The sequence below is a fragment of the Ipomoea nil genome, unplaced genomic scaffold (genome assembly GCF_001879475.1).
Source record: "Ipomoea nil cultivar Tokyo-kokei standard unplaced genomic scaffold, Asagao_1.1 scaffold0900, whole genome shotgun sequence".
NCBI lineage: Eukaryota > Viridiplantae > Streptophyta > Magnoliopsida > Solanales > Convolvulaceae > Ipomoea > Ipomoea nil.
Genome location: NW_017617328.1, coordinates 464,247 through 485,366, shown reverse-complemented (window position 1 = coordinate 485,366; position 21,120 = coordinate 464,247). Strand labels below are relative to the sequence as shown.

The following is a 21,120-nucleotide window of genomic DNA, read 5'->3' as shown; positions in this document are numbered from 1 at the left end:
AACTATTATTAATTGTTTGATTTAGTTAAAATATCAATATAAGTGTTTGGTTAATTAGCTTTTTGCAACCTTAAAATGCTAAAATTTAAAAAGCTACTCTAAGAAACTTTTTCAGAAAAAAAATTATACTAAACAGCTATTAGGGGTGTCAATGCGGGTCGACCCGCCCCATCGCGGGCTTTTAATTTGGCGGGCTTGGAACTACACAGTCCAAGCCCGTCCCATGCGGCCTTGCGGGTCTCAAGGGCTGGCCCGCGGGTCATCAGTTCAATTTAAAAATAAAACAGTAAATAACATATAAACATGTTAAAACCGCTTGAAATATGTCGCTATTTATTGGTTGTTTTTTCGCATCCTCACGGTGTATGATACACCTCAATGCACCGAAAACTTCAATAAAATCCATCAACCTCGCCCAAATCTCACCAATCGATACCGCGCGTTAAGTAGAATTGCGGAAGGGTGATCAAAGCTAGGGTTCAACGACACACTCTATTTCTCTCTCGGCTTCAGGTTTTCCCTCTACAGCCCCCAGCTATGTATAATACATATATAAATATTATGTTTGCTGGAGTTGGAAGCGATTTAGCAATTCATAAATATGTATGAATTGATGATTTAGTTTTGGTAATTCGTAATTGTTTCCTAGAGTTGGAGGCGAGACGAGGACGGGAGAACCGGAGAACTGCGTACTCTAAGAATTATTGAATTAAGAATTGGCGAAGGATTATTGAATTAATTGGAATTCTCCCTTCTGCGCACTCTTAGATGGGTCAGATCTACACACTGCCTATGAATGAAGATATTATATATATATATATATATATATATATATATATATATATATATAATTTTTATTTTTTTAAAATATGGCCTGGCCCGCGCGGGCTTTAGCCATCCGCGGGCCAGACCCGTTTGGCCCGCATTTTCACGGGCCTAATTTCCTACGGTCCTAACCCGCCCCACCACGGGGGCAATTTATATCCTACACCTCGGCGCGCGTTGCACTATGCGCCCAGATGCAAAACGACGTCGTTTTAATTTATTTTTTTTTTGAAATTTCCCGCCCCAGTGAATGACAGTAGTTTTTTCTTTAAAAAAAACCCGCTATTCAAGAATGTACATAATTATATAACAAAATATACATACTCTTTTTAAAAGATAATACACATAATCTAACATAATACATAATAAACATAAACTTTTAACATAATACACATCAACTCTTAACATAATACACACAAATTTTCTGATTCGGATGTACATAATTGTATAAAAAGAATGTACATAATTGTATAAAAAAATACACATAACTGTATGAACCAATACACATAACGTTGTAAACAAATACACATAACGTTGTGAACAAATACACATAATCCCAGCAACTTCCTATCGCGCCTCCCAACACGACCCCAAAACGACGTCGTTTTGGGAGGCGCCCGGCGCACAGTGCTATGTGCGCCGTGGTGTAGGATATAACGATAGCACCACGGGGCGGATGCGGGCTAACCCGCGGGCTTCGACCCACTTTGACACCCTTAGCAGCTATCAACTAACAGCTAATTTATAAACATATTTCTACAACAACTAATGTTATCAAATATTTATACCATCTAATTGACATAATCAACTAACAACCATTTACCAAACAGGGCCATATTTATAATTAATTCAAGATACAATGTAATTAGATGGACATTATAAATCGAATCATAACACAATTAGAATGAGATGTAAGGTTTAGAATCTACTGTATTTAAATTATGAATCTACGGTTTAGAAATTATGAATCTAAAGTATAAATTTTATGAATCTACAATATAGAAATTATGGATCTACAGTACAGAAATTATGAATCTATAATATAAAAATTTTGGATATTGAACCGTGTCAACCTTGCAATGTGCGCACGTGCTCACTGTTGGTGATAATGAACCAAAATCGATTTAATATCCCAAAAATAATATTTATATATACACTCGAAAATATATATAAAATATTATTGGATATAATATCCGAAATATATATATATATATATATATATATATATATATATATATATACATACAAATATATATAAAACGGATCCAAAGTTATATATACATATATATCTATGAAAAGATATACCAATATATATCAACCAAAATGGAGTTATAATCCTAAGATTATAACTCCAAACAACAAGAAAGTAGAAAGGATTTTTTCTTAGAGTATAATCCAAAACAAGAAAGAAGGAGAAGGAAGAAAGAAGAAAGTACGAGTTAGGCGAGGTGCCTTTCTTTCCCTAAAACCTTATTTGCCACCTCCCAAAAGTCCTAGGAGCGTTGTGGCCTAGGTTTCCCATGATAAAACGTAGAACGGTTCGACGTTTGAGCACCCAAACGAACGAACCCGGCGAACAAGAGCACGGGCAGAACACAATAGCAAGAAAGGAGTAGGAGCAGAATTTTGAGAAGAAAAGGTGCTTAACATTCGTGCCCGTAGGTGCCGAACACAGTACCGAAAATTGGTGTAACTTGACCCTCAAAACCTGCCAATTTCCGGATGATATTCGTGCCCGTAGATGTTGACGCACACGACCTCGAACTTATGAAAAATATTATCCTACAATATTATAAGTGTTTTTTCTCTGCTGGAACCCCGGGAACTGAGGAGGATTTCTTTGAGGGAATTGTCCCGCGAATCACGCAGGCACAGAATGAGTTTTTGTTACGTCCATTTGAGCTGGATGAGGTTAAGAGTGCACTGTTTGCGATGTTCCCGGACAAGGCACCAGGTCCGGATGGAATGAATTCAGGTTTTTACCAACATATTTGGGATGTGGTTGGGGGTGATGTGGCGAGCTTTATAATTAATTGTGTTGAGTCCTGTGATTTCCCGCCTGGGTTGACTGAGACTAATATTTTTCTAATCCCTAAGAAGAAAACCCCGGAGTATGTCACTGATTTGCGGCCTATAGCCCTCAGTAATGTGGTCTATAGAGTTATGGCAAAAATGCTGGCTAATAGAATGAAGCCGTTAATGGAAGGAGTAATATCTGAGTCACAAAGCGCATTTATCCCGGATAGATTAATAACGGATAATATACTATTAGCTGCAGAGGTGGGGCATTTTCTGAATAGGAAACAATGTGGAGTGGGGGGATGGAGTGTCCTTAAACTAGACATGGCGAAAGCATATGATCGGGTAGAATGGCCCTTCTTACGAAGGATGATGTTGGCGCTGGGATTTCATGCTGGTTGGGTGGAGTTGATTATGAAGTGTGTGACCTCTGTCTCATATAATATTCAGGTGAATGGATTAAGATGTGATCCTATTATACCCACTCGTGGAATAAGGCAAGGGGATCCTTTGTCCCCATATTTATTTATTATTTGTGCAGAGGGTCTGTCTTTGATGTTGCAGCAGGCACATAATGTGGGATCAATACATGGTTGCAGGGTAGCAAGAGGAGCCCCCCCCCCCTCCCCCCCCCCCCCCCGATTTCTCACTTATTATTTGCAGATGATAGTCTACTGTTTTTTAAGGCCAAGGCGGAGGAAGCAACTGAGGTTAAAAGGTGTCTATCTATTTATGAGAATTTATCCGGGCAGGCAGTAAATTATCACAAATCAAATATATGTTATAGCAGAAATACTAGTGATGAGGATAGACAAATTGTGGCTCAGATTTTGGGTGTGGCACATGCACCGAATTATGGCAAATATTTGGGACTCCCCTCTTTTATTGGAAGGCACAAGAAAGCAGTTTTTGCGTATGTGGAGGATAAAATCCGTCAAAGGATTGGATCATGGAATAAAAAACTGCTATCACAGGCAGGGAAGGAAATTCTTTTGAAAACTGTAGCACAATCTATGCCTACGTTTTCAATGAGTGTTTTCTTGTTACCTGTATCAGTGTGTACGACGATAGAAATGACGATGAATCGCTACTGGTGGGATTCTGGAACTGACAGGCGAATACACTGGAAGGCATGGGATAATTTATGTGTACCAAAGAAATATGGTGGGCTAGGATTTAAAGATTTGCGAGCATTTAATCTAGCAATGCTAGGAAAGCAGGCGTGGAGAATGTTGACTAAGTCTGACTCTCTTGTGGCACGTGTGTATAAGGCCCGGTATTTTCCGAGAGGATCGTTCTTTGATGCACAGGTGGGAAATAATCTCAGTTTCTACTGGCGGAGTATCATGGCAGCAAAGAGTATTATTTGTGGTGGGGTCAGGCGCAGAATTGGTAATGGGGAGTCTACATTCATATGGACCCACCCATGGCTACGAAGGGACCACGACCCAATGATACAAACAGAAATACCAATACAGTTGAAGGAAGCCAAGGTGGCAGGTTTGATAGATCAGCAAACTGGTGTCTGGGATCCCTCAATCTTAATTGATTTATTTCAACCTAGTGATGTGGCGGAAATTGTGAAAATACCCATCTCCCCGGAATATAATGATACTTGGTACTAGCATGGGGACTTAAGAGGAGAGTATACTGTTAAAAGTGGATATAGGCTAGTAATGGGAAATTATCAACACACGGATGGGGTATTTACAAAATGGTTATCCCTATGGAAATTAAAAATCCCCCCAAAATGGAGAATGTTTCTATGGAGAGCCATTAGTGATATATTGCCCACTACTACAAACTTGCTTATAAAGAGGGTGGATGTGGATCCACGATGTGCCATGTGTGGATTATCTCAAGAAGACACAATGCATGCTTTGGTGTTGTGTGATTTTGCAAGGAACATTTGGGATAAATCTAACCTCACAATTCCAAATATAATCACAAATATTTTTTATGTTTGGTTTGATGAACTTCTAAATGTTCTAGACTTTTATGGGATATTCTATGCAGTAGCAATACTTTACAATATATGGAGAGCAAGGAACAAGGCCGTATGGGAAGCAACATTACCACGACCGGAGGTGGTCCTCAAAATAGCCGCTGCTGCCAAGCTGGCTTGGACTCGGGCGCACCCGCAGCAGCCCACAGTACCGCCCACCACGCTCACAACCACGCCAAATCCGTTCCAAGGGAACGCCAACCCCCATGCGCCAGAACCCTCCGCTGCCGAGCCGCCTGGACCGCCAAGGCGCATATGCCGTGTAGACGGGGGATATTTGCAGGAGACAGGACAAGCTGCTTTGGGGGTGCTCTTACTAGACACGGATGGGGGATATGTTTCGGCATTCAGTGGACCACTACAAGGATGCTCCTCTCCACTTATGGCAGAGGTGCTCGCATGTAAAGAAGCTCTATCATGGTTGAAGGATCGGGGTGAGCAGAATGTTCAGGTTTATACGGACTGCCTGACACTACATCGCTATCTTACTACACCAACTATTGTGCTGCGCACATATCTAGGCTATGCCATTGACACTTGCAGGCTTATTGCATCTTCGTTTCAGTCTTGTTCGTTTCATTTTATTCCTAGAGTAGAGAACCATTTAGCTCATGCTTTAGCTACTACGGCTTATCAGCAGACTGCAACTATGTATTGGGATCTGCTCCCACCGGATATTATTTCGGCCTACTTTTAATGAAGTATCATAAAATTTTTCAAAAAAAAAAAAAACAATTAATAATTAATAATAGTTAAATAAGTCAAAATTGACCTATAGGCCAATTTTTTACCAAACAAGGCCATAATTTAATTGCAACTCTGATCTTCTTTAACTTTAGTACTCTTAATAAACTAGGACTCTACTTTTACCAGAATTCGTCCAGCACTAGAAGTTTGTTAAGGGAGGTTATTCTTCTTGTATAAATACAGTCATCCGCCGTGAATTTCCAGAAAACTTAGTCATCATGTATAATGATAATAACGATAACGATGATGCATTGCCATCGGCGGAGGAGAACATTATGCCGGCGGATTTGGGAAGGACAGATGCGGCGGGGATGACTGCTTCCCCCGCCTACTACTCCGGCCGCTTCTCCGGCGTTTCCATTGTGGGAAATCTGGTTAGCAACACGTTGCTTATCAAAGTCCAACCTACGATGATGCCGTGGGTTATCAAAGTTGAACATATGGGTGAAATTTTGAAGATCAAAATGTTTGTTCTAGGCATGAAGAGATTGAAAGCTGCAGTCTTGAGGAGAAGGCCGCAGTTAAAAAAAAAAGAACGTTACTTAAGTTCCAGTATAAGTGGGTGCACGGGCAAATGATTAAAGTAGTATCTGATGAACATTTAAAAATATGCTTTGAATATTTCGAGAGAATGAATCAAATAGTTAGATTGTCACTTGTGTCAATTTTTTACTAAAACACTTGTGCTCCGATCCTTCCATTATTTTCATAGATGAAATTGATTCATTATGTGGCCAACATGGTGAGGGCAATGAGAGTGAAGCTTGAAGACGCATAAAAATCGAGCTCCTTGTACAACAGATTTGATACTTTAATTTGCTGCATAATTTCACTGATTTTACTTGATTGTGTTGCATTTTGGGGTGTTGGACATAATGATGAAAAAGTTCTTATTCTTGCAGCAAGGAACACTCCTTATTATGCACTGAATTTCTAATCAAAGCATAAAGCATTTGATTATTTATTTTGATATTTGATGAATGATGAGTGATGACTGTATGTCTGTATTAGTGCATTTCTATGACATTACGATTGCATTTTCGAAGCAATGCAATAGCCAACAACCCAATACGTACTTTGACCCATATTATTGACCCGCAATCCATATTCCCCAATCTAGCCAAGCTTGCCATCTTCGAGTTGTTAAACCATAGAGTAGAGTCCACCTTGCAATGTGAACTATGGTCTTAAACGACGTATAAATTGTATGTTTTTACTATTGGAATTGTGAAATTCTAGAATATAAATTGTGTTTCTAAGTTAAAAGACATAACAACTGTAGAAGGGAATTTGTGAATACAATACGGTCATCAAATGTGACAGTAGACTGCAGTATTTGAAAGGAACTTATGAATACAAAACAAAGTAATAAATTACATATATGTTAACATTGTGTGTTCGTAGTATACAAATTATGAAATTTTAAAGATAAATTATGAACATTTAATATATAAATTGTAAACATTTGGATTCGGGTCCACCTTGCAAGGTAGACCCGGATCAACAAAATAATTTGTGGCCATTTTCCTCGCGGTGCACAAAAACTTTTAGAGATATTTTCATATTTCAAATGGCATGAAGTGATTCTCCAAATGAGAGGTCATATGTTTGAGCTTCAGTGGGAGCAATATTGACTCTTTGTGCTTCAACAGCCTCAGTGGGAGCAATATTGACTCTTTGTGCTTCAACAGGTTGAGAAAGTATTATGTGAACAAATACTATATTATGGAGTAGTACTAAAAAAATACATTTCTCTCTCTTAAAGCTCTCTCAAAATGTATCAAAATTGTATTTGTAATTTTAAAAAGAGTTAATTACTGTTTTGGTCCATCGACTACGGCGAAAGTACCAAATTGGTATATAAAATTGTTTAATTTCAGTACTTCCATTTTTTTTAGTTGAATCTAATAACTCCAATATTATTTTCCTAAAATATATATTTTTCCAATTTTATAATTTATTTTAATTTTAATCATTTTTTTTATAATGAGATCCCTAACATGTATCCCCAATGTCCTGGTGATACATGTTGGGGATCTCATTATAATTTTTCTTCTGATTCACTGCAATTTTAGTATCTTGATGCAATCTTACTCTATATAATAGCAAAATGTTTTTGCCATGTCATTTTCCCGCCTAAATGAAATGGCATCATTCCATGGTATAACCTTAATTGCTAGATTAATTGTGGTTATTAATCACAATGAGTTTTAAATGTCTTGGGAAAAAATAAAGAATCATTTATTTACTGTATATAGTTTAATTTATTAATTTTGAATTATGTTATATATATATATATATATATATATATATATATATATTATTTAAATGTAAAATTTTAAAATATCATGTGATATCTAATAACACAATGCTTTATAATATATGCTAATAGTATGTTGTAATGTTTTAATATAACAACCAATTTAGTATTATATAAAAAAAAAAAAGTAACATTTCATAATTAATTTTAGTGATTGGGGTTTGAATTTTATCAACAATAAAAATACTTAAATTTTATACCGTGCATCGCACGGGACAAATACTAGTGCACCTTTAAAAACAGAACCAATTCATCCTTTCCCAAAAAGACAATAGGCATAGTTTCTCATCTGTGTTGAATATATACTATAAATTAGGTGTATCGTTTCATCAATGTCAGATGCGTGATTCTAATTAATTGACCAAAGTTCATGTTAAATTTTGTATTGTATTTTTTTTTTAATACACTAACATATTCATAGTATATGTTTATGAATTATGTCAATGTTGATTGGGATGAGTTCGAACATAAAGACCTTATGAAAATCAATGAGTAAGTTAAAAATAATAAATAGTTAACAGAATATTCCGTTACTAAAGTTTACACTTACGGAATGTAGGGAAATTTAAGAAAAGTAAATAATATAATAGAGGCTAAAATAGGAAAATTAATTTTAAAAAAAATACTAAAATCAAAATAATATGAATCATTCATTTCAACAAACAATTATACCAACATATTTTTGTTCCAGGTAGGGACCTAACTTTATTATCTCTTATTATATTTGTATTTGTAGATGTTGATGTCGTTTTAGATCTGTGTCCACATTATAATTAAGGAATAAGGTCCAAATTGGCCACTGAACGTAACCTGGAAATGCAATTAGGTCACTACGAAGAAAAAAAAATTGCAATTAGGCCATTGAACACTCCAAATGTATGCAATTTCACCTTATAGCAGGTTACCATCAATTTTAGCAGGTTACCTGCTTATTTGGCAGCTGAGTTGGTATTTTTAATAATTTTTAATAATAATTTTTTAAATAAAATAAAATAAAATGACGGGGTGGGCCTTCGTTTAATTTTTTTTTATTTAATTTGTTTTTAATTTTTTAAAAGTAATTATTAAAATTTATTAAAAATGTCAACTCAGCTATCACGTAAGCAGGTAATCTGCTAAAATTGATGGTAACCTGCTATCCGGTGAAATTTCATACATTTGGAGTGTTCAGTGACCTAATTGCACGTTTTTGGAGTGTTCAGTGGCCTAATTGCGTTATTTTTTTTCGTTCAGTGACCTAATTGCATTTTCAGATTACATTCAGTGGCCAATTTGAACCTTATTCCTATAATTAATATACATAGAATAATTGGTTGGAATACATCCTTAACAAATAGGATAGGAATCACAGGATGTCTTGGACTGAAACGCTAAAAAGTTTAATATGTTTTTCTCTACGTTGATAATCTTTATACGGAGTTCTAATAAAATGTTTAAAACTAAATGAAATTATAAAGTTGAAATATATATATATATATATATATATATATATATATATATATATATGTATGTATGTATGTATGTATGTATGTATATTAGGAAAAAAAATATTGGAGTTATTAGATTGAACTCCGAAAAAAAAGTAATGAAGTTAAACAATTTTATATTTTTATATACAAATAAATGAGTTAATTACTGTTTTGGTCCCTCGACTTGGCAAAAGTACCAAATTGTTCCTCAAAAGAGACGGTCAGTTCACAGCCAAACTGACGGAGGATCAAATCGGATAAAATTAATAGTTTAGGACTTTTAAAAAAAATACTTAATTGACTAAAATTGATAATCAATGACTAATTTAATACTTTCGCCATAGTCAATGGACCAAAATGGCAATTAACTCTTTAAAAATTTTGAATGTACCACGTGTTACAAAGGTCTATTTGAAATAAAAGATAAAATAAATTTCGAGGATCATGCTGACGGGATAATTGGACAAAGCACTGGATCCGACTCGAAGCACATTTGAACAGACTAACAATAGTCAAAGCAATCAACATGGTCAAGAGTGAAATAGGAAGAGGTGGAACGGTTCTAAGAGTTCAATATCGCCTCATCAAAGACCAATTATGCAAGAGAGCGCATAACAATTACTAAGGAGCCCTGACACTTATGGAGGAGAGTTGTTGCACTTATTAGGAGGCTGTTAGTGTCCATTATTGTAGCCGTTACCATTGCATAGTATAAAAGTTGAGCTCATGTAACAAGTAAGGGACTCTGAAAATATTGAAATCTGAACATAGCAATACAATTGCTCTACTTCTTTCCTAATATATTCCGGTAACATATTTACCGTCAAATGTTTTGATCCACTAGACCACCAATTTCAAAACTTGTTATTAGGTATACTAGTATTTTCACCCGTGCGATGCACAGAATGGAATTGTTGTAATATATTAAGAATATTTAAATCGATAAAGAGTTAATTTCACCAGAGGTCGCTTAACTTTCCTGACAATTCCAAATTTAATTCTAGACTATATATAGTTATTAATTATTACGATTTATTCTATGTTATAATTCTTACGTTAATATTCTTACTATTATTATTAACACTTAATTACTTTTAAATATTATTTTTACCACTTATATTATATTATTATTATTATTATTATTATTATTATTATTATTATTATTATTATTAGTATTAGTATTATTATTATTATTATTATTATTATTATTATTATTATTATTATTATTATTATTATTAGTTTCTTTTCAAGTTTTGTTACTATATAATGGCCGTGAGGCACACAATAATAATATAATCATAATTAAATATTCTTGTATTGTATTCCGTGAGTCACAATAATTAAACATTCTTCAATTCTAATATTCTTCTAGGATTTCTATTACCATCATTAATTATTCCCTAATTTACCATAATTAAATAATTTGATCAATTATAAAGAGAGATTATCAAATAATGCACGGGACAATTTTTTAATTTAAAAATTTAAAAATTCATTAATAAGACATGAAGTTCTCATATTTTTTTCTTATAAAGCATTTAATAAAGTATTTAATAAGACATGAAGTTCTCGAAAAAATACGCGATTTTAAAAAAACATTTGTCCAAAACGGACAACCAAGTCAAAAGTTATGCCTTGCCGAACTTTTGACACATCACAACTTTAACCCAGAATTATATATATATATATATATATATATAAATATATATATATATATATATATATATATATATATATATATTTTGTTGGTGTCGAGGGAAACTCGTAGTCATTATCTGATGTTGTGCAATTAGTAAATCCCACTTTGTGACCATAGCCGCCTAGCCGGCAAAAGATCATAAGAAGATCATATAAACTAGCTTTGGTTGTTCATAAGCATAACTAAGAGACTCAAATCAAGAAATTCGCTTTTCAAAAAAAAAATCAAGAAAGTCATCCAATAGGCTGCTTTTGTTGAGAGTCAAACTTGTAATTGTATGAATATCAAGTCAACCGTTTGCCCAATTTAGTTGGGTTGCCCATCTACTATGCTGTCTTTGTATAAAAAATTTCAACCACCGGCGGAACACACGACGGAGATTAATCTTTAAAAACATTTAAGTTTATTACTACAATCAATTTTAGTTTGCGATTTCACTCAAATGCTAACTTATTTGAGTTTTGCTCAAACAACACTCAAATGTATGCATTATATCTTAGTATTTCAGCATGCCTAGAGAGGTAGCAGCTCTGAGAAGCAGGCCGGAGAGCATGAACGGAGCTGAGAAAAATGGGCTGTGGTCACATTCCAAAGTGTACACGGCTGCCGCCGGCCACCTCTTGATCATCGCATCTTGCTGCACGGGCTTAACTACATTATCATGCATGGATCTAATATATATCCGAGGAATTCTTTCCACATCATCCTCCCCCTCTTGAAAACGAGCATTTAGCAAAGCCTTGATTGGCCCGGGTCGGAGTAGCATTGCAGCCAATGTTGAATCCTATTTTAATCAAATTTAAGTTGAATTATGTCTTGAAGTAAAAACAAACAATAATAGCTATTCTATATTAATTATGAGATGTTGACTTACCTCACAAGGACTCATTTGATAGATGATTTCTCGTTGAAATTCTTTCTTGACAAGTAGACTAGTCGGAGTTTCAGTCAACCCAAGTCCAAACACAGCATCGTACACCTCAAACACCTCACCAAAATCAGACAAGTCTGGAACTCCCTGTTATGTTGCACCCACTCTCCTCATAAACTTACCTTATCATTAAAAAAAACAAAAACAAAACCTACCGGACAACCATATTCCTTATTAATTACATTAAATTACTTTTTCAACCGACTTTTTTATTGTATCTCCTTACATTATGGAATTAACTCATTACATATTAATTACACTACATTACTTTTAATTTTCAACCGACTCTTTTTTATTGTATCTCCTTACATTATGGAATTAACTCATTACATATTAATTACACTACATTACTTTTAATTTTCAGCCGACTCTTTTTATTATATCTTATTGTATTATGCATGTAATCAACTAGTAATTCACAAGAAATAAGAAATATAAAAAGTTTGTCATTATATATATATATATATATATATATATATATATATATATATGTAACGTAAGCATGTTTTCTGCAAGTTGTTGTTGGGTGGAGGCACCAAATTAATCATGCATGATAATGACCATGATATATGCAGAAAACTATAATAATAATTAATAATAATAATACCAGGACTATGTGGTTTAATGGTATCTGGGTTGGACTTCTATTTGGAAGGTTGTGAGTTCGAGCTTCAGTAGAGGTGTTTTTGTGTTTTAGTAGGTTAAGAAAGTATATGAACAGATATTATAATGTAATAGAGCCAATAACATTCAAAAAAAAAAATTAATAATAATACTTACATCTTTGATGTCTTGTTCGGAATTGAACCCAGTTTTCAACATTGTAGCTGATACATAAATTGCTAAGCTTATTTTCTGGGGAAACTTGTGACTTGCATCTGTTACACTCAATCCTCCTGCGCTATGTCCTACTAGTATTACCTATAATAATTAACACCCTACAATTTATTATCTTCAAATTAATTAATTAAACAAATGCTATCTTAAATTTGATTATTAAACTTTAAGAAAACGCCCATCTTTTATAAAAGTATTAGAATTTTACAGATTCTTGATCGAAAATTTCCGACCAACCATATCTAAAAATTCAATTTTGATGACCTTAACAGCATAACTTGTTTCAATATTAACTAATTATTGAAGTAACATTGAAAATTACTAACCGTTGATAAAAATAAGTTTATCTAAATGTGGGTAAAATTGTTTTTACCACTTTTTGACTGTTGGAAACAAAAATTTGTATGAGAATTTTGAAGACTGGCCTGTTGATTGTGAGGTAAAGAAGCCAAGAAATCAATGAGGGGCTTGTTGTAGTCGTCGAAAGAGAGGACGGAGTTAGCGTCGGCCGGATCGATGCCGGAGGCTTTGAGGTCAAGGCAGGTAACTTTGCAGCCGCCGGAGTTCTCCAAAAGACACCGGAGTTTGTACCAGCACCAGGCGCCACCACCAATCCCATGTACTAAAACAAAGTGAAGTTCATCTTTTCCGATCATCTTCTCTTCCAATATCTGCTTTTCCACAACCTCTTCTCCCATTTCTCTCCCTCTCTCTTTCTCTATCTCTCCCAAAATTCAGCCAGCTTTCTAATTAATATGCATGATTGTGATATATATATATATATATATATATATATATATATATATATATATATATATATATATATAGGCTTGAGTTCAAATGAGAACAACAATATATAGAGGACTTTGACGACAAATAATGGGCACACAACAAATTAATACAGGCACACAACTTAATACATAATGGCACACAAAAAAAAATATAAACATCAAGTTTCGAACCCAGACTCTATAAATTAATAAATCTAGCACGCGACGTTGTGATGTTCATTATATTTTTTAGTTACAATTTGGGTATAACATTTTTTAAATTATCATTACGTATGTCATTATACGATGATTACTATGTTCATGAAATATTTTACTCTTTTTTGAAAAATATTAATTTATTTTAACAAACTATGTTCAAATTTAATTATTGTCCATTTATGAAGTCTAAAATTATTTGAATTTTGAAGCAACTTAAACCAAGTTTGTTAGACTGTTGACTTGGTAGTCATAAGGTTATAAGTTTGATTCTGAGCATTACGTAACGCCTATAGGTAACTTCGATTAGTTTATTTCATTGTGATTCTTTATTGTCTAAGGTCATAAGGTGGGTTGATAAATAAGTGAAAGTAGATAAGTAGTAGTATGTAAAAGTAAACGACAAAAATAATGAAAATAGAGTTGTAGTGAATATAATGATGTGTGATGATAGGGTGGGGGTTTCAGGAACAAGGGTAGATACGATTGTGGAAAGTGAGTAGATAAGCGTCGATATACATAAATAGATATTGATCGATGTAGGTAGGTACAATTTGACACTAATACATAAAGTATGTATGGACACAATAATAAAAATTGGTCATTTATGTTTGATAATTCATTTGTGTTTGTTGTAAATAACATACGCAGACATATATTGTTATGGCGTTACGTGTTTCTTGCGTAATGATGCATAAAAAGTTAAAGAAAATACTATATGGATCCGTTCTTAACTAAAAATAGATGTGTATAAATTTTTTTTCAATTTAATAGTTTAGGTTTTTGTTCATTGGTCAAGAATAGCCTATGACATAGGAGTGTTTAGCCAATTAATATGTTTTTTATCAATTAGAGCAAAACAAAAAAAAAGAAAAATGTTAAATATGATTTTTTGATTGGGTTGGATCGGAGAAGGAGTTTATCCTACGTAAAACGTTAAAGGTGTCTCACTATAATCTTGTAAAGTCTGAGAATGCCCAAAGAGTCATCGCTCATTGCACATGCATCATACCTCTCATCATGGGTCCATTAGTGTGTAATACTTTTTTCATCACTTACTCCATAATGAATAAACCGAAAGGTAAAAAGCGTGGGAAGAAAAGCTAAATCAACCATTATCACTAATGATTTGCTATTACTTTAAGAAATAAAAGAATATGGCATTTCAACACTCTACTTGTCAATTAAGGTCATAATACATAGATGGTCTTCTTAGTGTGATTCGTTTACAAGCTATTATATAGGAGTAGCTAGGTTTACATAGTTGCACATATCATGTGATTGTTGCGAATTTTTTCGTCACGCAAAAAGAAAAAAAGTTAATGAAATTATTTGTGATAGAATCCGGGCAAAAAACTTAGAATAAATGATAAACAAATTAAACTATTAATACAAATATAAAATTTAAAATTTTGGACTAACTCTAACTCTACTCTCAAGTAAGAAACAAATTTTACGAGTGGGACTAGAGCGGAATTTAAATCAATAAGTTGTCAGTTAAACTATTAGGTCATCTATCTCCAATCGAGGAGAAAGAGTGAGGAGAAAGCATGAGAAAATGGTTGGAGGGGATAGAAGCTTATTCTTCAAAGAGAATTGTTTCTCTGAAAAAACCTGTCAAAACCTCAATGGCACGTGACGTGTAGCTAACACGCACCAATAAGATGATATCGAGGAATTAAATTTATAATTAAAAAAATAAATAAATTGGAGAAGGGTTGAGAATGCCCTTTAACGCATATTGAGTAGGAAGTTATGAATCAGAAAAATGGAAAATTGGACATATTTGCATTCCCACGATTCCAAGAATTAGGCCACGTTTTCTTGAAATCCGAAACAAATAATCCATTATAAAAATTGAGGTTGTCGGCCTTTGACATTGATTTGTTTATTTTTTGTAATTTAAGGTTGATTGCAGGCCTCCACCTGTCCACCATGGAACTGTTACCTAGTCTACCATTCTATCATCAACTTCAAAGATTGTGCATGCCCAAATGATAATACAATCATTATATAATCAATTATGATTTATTTTAAAAAATAAATTACTGACATAAAATTTATTTTTAATTTATTAAAATTTTATTTTCAAAATGTTGAATGTTAATTTTAAAAAAATAAATTTTTAATATATTAAAAATTTATTATTTAATATATTATATAAAAATAAATTTTTAATAGAATAAAAATAATTATTTAATATATTAAAATGAATTTATTTATGTAACTTTTCATGATAATAAGAAAAGTCCAAATGCAAAAGGCATTTGAGATCAGACTTGTATGTAGTGTGTGTCTCTTTGGAGTATGAGCCTGCAATCATTACTATATCGTTTAGGAATACTTTGGCCGTCTTATACTCCGTATATGGCAAATTATATTATGCACCGTGGTGCATAATCCATTATGCACCGTGCGTCTTTTTTTTAAATGAAAATTAACAGTGTTTGTTTCCGCCATTTTGGACCCTTTTGCAAAAAGTAACTCTGTTATTCAGTGTCATTTTGTATACACTGCAGTTTCAGTTGAACACAACTACAGTTTCATTTCGATATAACTATAGTTTCATTCGATATTTATAGACTCAAATATGTGAAAATGTTATTTAATTTTATTTTATATACACTATAGTTTCATTAAAACACAACTACATGATCATTTTGATATAATTACAGCTTTATTGTACAACTAGTTTTTTACGCGCATTGCGCGATTGGGATAATGCCCAATGTTTTTTTTAATAAGTACTTTAAAGTATATCAAGACAAGATTATATTAGAATTGTTCATGCATCAATAATTGAATGTTGAATTTGCATATTTAAATAGGTAATTCTAAGTTTACAAATGCAAGATAATATAGTCAAAATTGATTACAATTGTCAATAAAATAATTGTATAGGTATGGTTGAAACCAAATACGGGACATAAGGGAGCGCAAATAAAAATTAGGGCATAAAATTTTAAATATATACTAATATTGAAGAGCTAATTGTTGATTATCAAACAAGGACATTGCGAGGTAGTTTTCCACTTCAATTTGTTGTGTAATTTGAATACTCTTTTTGTAAATAAATCTCCCAAGTAGTTAATATGATTGGCTTAATTATATATTTTTATTTATTTTTATTTTTTAAAACAATTATTATTATTAAATATATGTATACTCTAGGTCATTTTACATGTTAATATAAAAAGCTAATTTTTTCACATTTTTTTACCAACCGTTGATATAATTCGCTGGTCAAATCAGCTAATATAATCCGCTAACGCTAACCGCTAACTACTGATTGTCAAACAATGACATTACGAGATAGTTTTAACTTCAATTTGTTAGTTGTGTGATTTGAATACTCTCTTTGTCAACAAATTCCTCAAGTAGTTAATATGATTGACTTTATTAATTATATTTTCTTAATTTTTTCATGGTATTAATAAAATACTTGGTAAATAAATATATAACATTATTTTGTATTATAACTTTGATATTTAATTAAAAAAAAAATAGTGCACAAAAAAAGATAATAGACAATGTAGTAAATATAATCAATTGATGAATTTGAATGTAAAAAATTTTACATTGGAGAAAAATAAAGACAATATAATATAATAAAATTATTTCTCTTAATTAATTTATTAATAATGAATAATTTTTTTTTTTAATAAACACATTGTAGGGACAATGTAGCAAATATAATCACTTGATGAATTTGAATGTAAAGAATTTGTATATTGGAGAAAAATAAAGACAATATAACTAATGAAATTATTTATGTTATTTAATTTATTGATAATGAATAATTTGTTTCAATAAAAACATTGTAGATACATAATTCTAAATTAAAGATCGAAATGCATATGTATTATTTTTGGGATAAAGTACAAATAAGCCACTGAACTATTTGGGAAACATCAATTAAGCAATCGAACTCAAATAACCATCAAATAAGTCATTGAACCCGGAAAAAAAGAGCAAATAAGCCATTGAACCCTGAAAAAAAAGAACAATTAACATTTTTTATAGGTTAACTCCAAGTTTTTGCTGATTGGATTGCCAAATGTTTATTTTATTTACGTTTATTATTATTTTTATTAATATTATCCACTTGGATAGTATTATATTTAAAATAATTATAATCAAAATAGTTTTATCTTGTCGAGATTTGATTTGTTTATTTATTATTATTTTTCACTAGATCTTTTGTTTTAAAAAATAATAATAAATAAATAAATTAGATCTAGACAAGACAAAACTACTTTGATTATAATTACTTTAAAATATATTACTATGTAGATGGATTATAATAATAAAAAAACGTAAATAAAATAAACATTTGGCAATCCAGTCAGTAAAAACCTGGAGTTAACTTGTTAAAAATGTTAATTGCTCTTTTTTTCTGAGTTTAATGGCTTATTTGGGGGTTATTTGAGTTCCATGGCTTAATTACTTTTTTCCAAATAGTTCAGTGGCTTATTTGTACTTTATCCCATTATTTTTTGTTGTAACTACTAAATTATTATTTAATTTAATAAAAGTAAAATAGAGTACTAAATATGCCAACTTTGATTGGAATGAGGTTCGAACTTCGAACTTAAGACCTTTCTTATTGAAATCAATGAATAAGTTAACGGTGAACTAACCGAAATTAACGAGAAAGATAATATTTAACGGAAAAGTTAACGGAGCGCCTAGTTTTTTACGCGCATTGCGCGGTTGGGATAATGCCCAATGTTTTTTTTTAATAAGTACTTTAAAGTATATCAAGGCAGGATTATATTAGAATTGTTCATGCATAAATAATTGAATGTTGAATTTGCGTATTTAAATAGGTAATTCTAAGTTTACAAATGCAAGATAATATAGTCAAGATTGATTATAATTGTCAATAAAAATAATTGTATAGGTATGGTTGAAACCAAATACGGGACATAAGGGAGAGCAAATATAAATTAGGGCATAAAATATTAAATATATACTAATATTGAAGAGCTAATTGTTGATTGTCAAACAAGGACATTGTGAGGTAGTTTTCCACTTCAATTTGTTGTGTAATTTGAATACTCTTTTTTGTAAAAAAATCACCCAAGTAGTTAATATGATTGACTTAATTATTTTTTTTTTATGTTTTAAAACAATTATTATTATTATTATTATTATTATTATTATTATTATTATTATTATTAGTAAATATATGTATACCCTTAGGTCATTTTACATGTTAATCTAAAAAGTTAATTTTTCCAAATATCTTTTTACCAACCGTTGATATAATTCGCTGGTCAAATCAGCTAACATAATCCGCTAACGCTAACCGCTAACTACTGATTGTCAAACATGGACATTACGAGATAGTTCTCAGTTCAATTTGTTGTGTGATTTGAATACTCTCTTTGTCAACAAATTCATCAAGTAGTTAATATGATTGGCTTTATTAATTATATTTTTCTTAATTTTTTCATGGTATTAATAAAATACTTGGTAAATAAATATGTATAACATTATTTTGTATTATAACTTTGATATTTAATTAAAAAAAATAGTGCACAAAAAAGATAATAGACAATGTAGTGAATATAATCAATTGATGAATTTGAATGTAAAGAATTTTTACATTGGAGAAAAATAAAGATAATATAATATAATAAAATTATTTCTCTTAATTAATTTATTGATAATGAATAATTTTTTTTAATAAAGACATTGTAGGGACAATGTAGCGAATATAATCAATTGATGAATTTGAATGTAAAGAATTTTTATATTGAAAAAAAATAAAGACAATATAAATAATGAAATTATTTCTTTTATTTAATTTATTGATAATGAATAATTTTTTTTTTAATAAAAACATTGTAGATACACAATTCTAAATTAAAGATCGAAATGCATATGTATTATTTGTTGTTGTAACTACTAAATTATTATTTAATTTAATAAAAGTAAAATAGAGTACTAAATATGCCAACTTTGATTGGGATGGGGTTCGAACTTCAAACTTAAGACCTTTCTTATTGAAATCAATGAATAAGTTAACAGTGAACTAACAGAAATTAACGGAAAAGATAATATTTAACGGAAAAGTTAACGGAAAATCATATTCATTAAGGATAAATTAGTAAATCTTAAGAAAAAATTAAACTCCGATCAATCTGAGCCATTCATTTGATTAAAAAACTTGACTGCCATTTTTTCTACCCAATATAGGCCTAACTCTCTTGGTCTCTTATTAGTATAGTAGATATACACTCAAATATGTGAAATGTTATTCAGTTTCAGTTTATATACACCGCAGTTTCATTTCACTATAACTACAGTATTATTTTGATATAACTGCAGTGTCGGTTTAGATATACTGTAGTGTCACTTGGTGTTTAATATACCAAACAAACGGACTCCGTTAACTCTAACGGCGGCTGTTTCTTTACTTAAAGAAACGGTGTCGTTTTTGACCGCGGTGCACATGCACCGCGGTCTATAATATAACGACTGCTTATATATTTCATATTGTCTTATTTAACTTATCAAATTGTTTGTAATTTATTAATTTAAGAGAAAATGATGGTGTTAGTCATTAATTATACGTACTTATATTGTAGAATTAGTCATGAATTATTATTCTATATAATTCTTTTTAATTATATATATATATATATATATATATATATATATATATATATATATCGATGGATGTATGTATGAGAACATGTCTTTTTGAAGAAAAAAAATATGAAATAATCTAATATGTCAAACTAGGTTGATCAGTGAAAAAATAGGAGAAAAAATATATGATGATATTTTTATAATTATTATAAACTTTAAGCTACTAATAAGCTATAAGTCCTGTTTGGTAATGTTCCCAAAATAAGTTTCTAATTTAAAATAAGAGCTTATTTTGGAAGGTTACCTTAGGTAGCGTTTCAAAATAAGCTCATAGCTTTTTAATTTTTTTTTTTCATCTTTATCCTTATTATTTTATAGAAATGACATAATTTATCCCTCCAATTAAAATCATTTTTTTCTCCTTTATCCGCAACTTTCATTGTAATTATTATTATTATTATTATTATTATTATTATTATTATTATGAGATTTGCAACAATATTGCAACTTCATTATGTGATGCTAGATCATGATTATGCTAATAGTTTTATTTCAAAATGTTAATTTTTTTAAAGACAAAATTTTAAATTTTAATATGTAAACAAACTAATTTAAATTTTATGAAGATGTCCTTTTTAGTCATTTTACATTTATCAGCTTATCAAAAAGTTAATTTTACCAA

The 21,120-nt window shown here is 31.3% G+C and overlaps 3 protein-coding genes across 3 annotated transcripts; 2 read left to right on the top strand and 1 right to left on the bottom strand.

Moving 5' to 3' along the window:
- The first annotated feature begins 2,592 nt into the window (after nt 1-2,592).
- On the top strand, nt 2,593-4,469 carry LOC109179318. Its single transcript, XM_019328823.1, has 2 exons — nt 2,593-3,294; nt 3,531-4,469. The coding sequence occupies exons 1-2, from the start codon at nt 2,593-2,595 to the stop codon at nt 4,467-4,469; spliced, it is 1,641 nt and encodes a 546-aa protein (XP_019184368.1).
- Nucleotides 4,470-4,601: 132 nt separating this feature from the next.
- Nucleotides 4,602-6,079, top strand: LOC109179317. Its single transcript, XM_019328822.1, has 3 exons — nt 4,602-5,418; nt 5,780-5,970; nt 6,074-6,079. The coding sequence occupies exons 1-3, from the start codon at nt 4,602-4,604 to the stop codon at nt 6,077-6,079; spliced, it is 1,014 nt and encodes a 337-aa protein (XP_019184367.1).
- Nucleotides 6,080-11,431: 5,352 nt separating this feature from the next.
- Nucleotides 11,432-13,597, bottom strand: LOC109179361 (methylesterase 17-like). Its single transcript, XM_019328862.1, has 4 exons — nt 13,278-13,597; nt 12,796-12,936; nt 11,959-12,102; nt 11,432-11,868 (listed from the first exon to the last, which is right to left on the bottom strand). Exons 1-4 carry the CDS (start codon nt 13,548-13,550, stop codon nt 11,581-11,583), a joined length of 846 nt encoding a protein of 281 aa, XP_019184407.1. The 5' UTR covers nt 13,551-13,597; the 3' UTR covers nt 11,432-11,580.
- Nucleotides 13,598-21,120: the final 7,523 nt, after the last annotated feature.

What these genes read in the sequence shown, in the direction of transcription:
- LOC109179317 (XM_019328822.1), top strand. Translation starts at nt 4,602, where the DNA reads ATGTTTCTATGGAGAGCCATTAGTGATATATTGCCCACTACTACAAAC. An exon ending in TGCATCTTCGTTTCAGTCTT is followed by an intron (nt 5,419 to 5,779) that starts GTTCGTTTCATT and finishes GTATAAATACAG; the next exon opens with TCATCCGCCGTGAATTTCCA.
- LOC109179318 (XM_019328823.1), top strand. Translation starts at nt 2,593, where the DNA reads ATGAAAAATATTATCCTACAATATTATAAGTGTTTTTTCTCTGCTGGA. An exon ending in CTGTCTCATATAATATTCAG is followed by an intron (nt 3,295 to 3,530) that starts GTGAATGGATTA and finishes CTGTTTTTTAAG; the next exon opens with GCCAAGGCGGAGGAAGCAAC.
- LOC109179361 (XM_019328862.1), bottom strand. Translation starts at nt 13,550, where the DNA reads ATGGGAGAAGAGGTTGTGGAAAAGCAGATATTGGAAGAGAAGATGATC. An exon ending in CTTTACCTCACAATCAACAG is followed by an intron (nt 12,937 to 13,277) that starts GCCAGTCTTCAA and finishes TAATTATTATAG; the next exon opens with GTAATACTAGTAGGACATAG. An exon ending in CCGAACAAGACATCAAAGAT is followed by an intron (nt 12,103 to 12,795) that starts GTAAGTATTATT and finishes GCAACATAACAG; the next exon opens with GGAGTTCCAGACTTGTCTGA.